We start from the raw sequence: 2,378 nt of genomic DNA, 5'->3' as shown, positions 1-2,378 counted from the left end.
CATAGTGTCAGAGGAAGCCATTAACCTGCCGAAAGCCCCATGCTCAGGGGATGCCAGCTCCCCACCCTGGCCTGCAGTGGCCGGGTGGCTGTCCGTTGAGCTTCCAATGCCAGGAGCCCTGGATGCCGCGTCCCGAGCCTTGCCCAGGGCTGGTCCGACCGACTATGCTTCTGCTCAGCTCGGGCTCGCTTCATCCAAGCCCGTGTCCTTTCTTCACTGGTGTCAGGTGGGGTGCCCAGGAGGGTCACCTGTCCCCTGTCTCTGCAGGGCCCCCTGCTGCGCTGGCTCAAGGTGAACTTCAGTGAAGCCTTTATCGCCTGGATCCACATAAAGGCCCTGCGAGTGTTCGTGGAGTCAGTGCTCAGGTGCTCGGAGCATCCCGCCTGGGTGTCCTGCGGGTGGGGAGGGCGGGAGCTGTCCTGGGCCAGAGTCCCACCCTCCTGTGCCCACGTCCCTCCTCTCCTCTGCATCGTCCCTTTCCTGCTTTTCTGACTTGGGAAGAGTGTCACCGTGCTCTGACTGCTTCACTCACGAATCCATGGGCCCCTCAACCGGCTGCTGTCCCCACTCCAGGGTCCCCAGATCTCCCAGTGCTTACTCCATAGCCCAACCCTTGAGGCAGCCCAAAACAAAAACCAAACCAACCACAAAACTTATTTTGCTTTATTATTTTATTTTTAGAAGTTTTTACCACAGGGTCCAGGGAAAATGAGTAATCACCCCCTGGGGGTGTGGCTACACTACAATCCCTTCTCCTCCTGGGATTCTGGGCATGCACGCATTTGCACCTGGCATGTTTTCTCAAGCTACTGGGCCTGGGACTCGAACCGCAGTTGGCCATGTGGGACCCAACGCCTTAACCTCCACGCCACCTGCTGGCTCACTACTCTTAGAACTGACTGAATTTCTGGCCAGGTTCATTTTCCCCTTGTGTACGTCCTGACAAACTCTATCTGAAAAGGTACGGCCTGCCGGTGAACTTCCAGGCTGTGCTCCTGCAGCCGCATAAGAAGTCCTCCACCAAACGCTTACGCGAGGTTCTGAACTCTGTCTTCAGACACCTGGATGAAGTCGCTGCTGCGAGTATACTGGATGTAGGTATCCAACCCAGAGCTGCGCTTCCTGTGAGGTCGCCCGGTCGGCCAACACACGTGCCGGCCTGGAAGGAAAACCCACCGTACACAGTGCTAGAGTGTGTGTGCGCGCGTGTGTGTGTGCGTGCATGCATGGGGATGCTGTGCAGGACGGAACGTCTGGCCAATGCCTGCAGAGCTTCCTCATAAACAGATTAGACAGCAGGACGCCGGCTTAGACGCTTAGCACGGGGCCCATCTGCTTCCGCAGGCCTCTGTGGACATCCCCGGGCTGCAGCTGGGCAATCAGGACTACTTCCCGTACGTCTACTTCCGCATCGACCTCAGCCTCCTCGACTAGGACGGGCCGCGGCCGCAGCGCAGCTCGCCCTCGCGCTCGCAGACTCCTGCCGGCTTGTCTCCGCCTCAGCCAGAGAGCAGGCCCCACGCCCTGCAGATTCACATTTCCAGAGAAACTGCTCATGAGTCAGTTACAGCTGTATTTATTTTTGTAAGTTACAATAAAATGCTGCCTCTTATATTCTGATATAATCCCAAACTTCATTTTTTTAACGAATGTGCACTGCCTGGTGTTCTGTGAGCCTGGCAACCACGTGGGGACCCTGGGCTGGGCAAGGGCCAGCTGCCCTCCTAATACGGACACCCTGTGGCCCCTCACGCAGCTGTTCTCCGGGTGACGTGGGCACTGTGGTTGGCACCCAGGGAGAGATGTCAGGGTCATCGCTTCACCATGTTAATTTACGGGCGAGGCTCCAGGCTAAATTTACAACGTGGACACTAACTTCATAGATTTATTGGCATTGTCCAAAATATTTTTATTCTTTAATGGAAAAAGCCATTCATATTCAAATAAAGGGATCACATTAAAAAACCTGTTTAAGATCCAGCCTCCAAGAACATTCAAGCAGCAGTCGGAGGAGAATGTCAACCACCCAGCTTCCTTCCAGATGTTACGTACAATCCGATTCACTGGTTACAATTCATAGAATTTTCCCGTGTTTTCTTGAGAGGCAACAGTTCAGCGCTACAGTGTCTTCAGATGACCCATCAAGAGCCACGTCCTGGGTAAAGGCCACTGGTAGAGTCACCTGACGGTAAAGGAGGCTCCTTTACTGCTGAGAACCCGCTTGCTCCCAAGAAAAGAAAAGCACGTGAAGCCTCTGCTGCGGCTCACAGCTCGTCCTTCCCCAAGTCGTCCAGCTCCACGTCGCTCAGGTCGATGTCATCCTCCACGGGAAGCTGGGGGACAAGAGAGCACGGTCAGAGCCCGATGGACGTGTTCCC

At 55.3% G+C, this 2,378-nt stretch overlaps 1 protein-coding gene across 2 annotated transcripts in view; it reads left to right on the top strand.

Annotated features, from left to right (window-relative positions):
- ATP6V1C2 (ATPase H+ transporting V1 subunit C2) overlaps positions 1-2,322 on the top strand; it is a 56,075-nt gene extending 53,753 nt beyond the window's left edge. For both annotated transcript variants that reach the window (XM_006140822.3, XM_006140821.3), the window contains 3 exons: positions 268-365; positions 962-1,094; positions 1,345-2,322. In XM_006140822.3, coding sequence (XP_006140884.1) covers positions 268-365; positions 962-1,094; positions 1,345-1,434 — 321 coding nt within the window. In that variant the 3' untranslated portion in view covers positions 1,435-2,322. The remainder of the gene's footprint in view (positions 1-267; positions 366-961; positions 1,095-1,344) is intronic.
- Positions 2,323-2,378: the final 56 nt, after the last annotated feature.

The sequence above is a fragment of the Tupaia chinensis genome, unplaced genomic scaffold (assembly GCF_000334495.1).
Source record: "Tupaia chinensis unplaced genomic scaffold, TupChi_1.0 Scaffold000045_1, whole genome shotgun sequence".
Taxonomy (NCBI): Eukaryota; Metazoa; Chordata; class Mammalia; order Scandentia; family Tupaiidae; genus Tupaia; species Tupaia belangeri.
The sequence above is the reverse complement of the archived record's forward strand: the minus strand, read 5'-3'. Positions and strand labels throughout refer to the sequence as shown.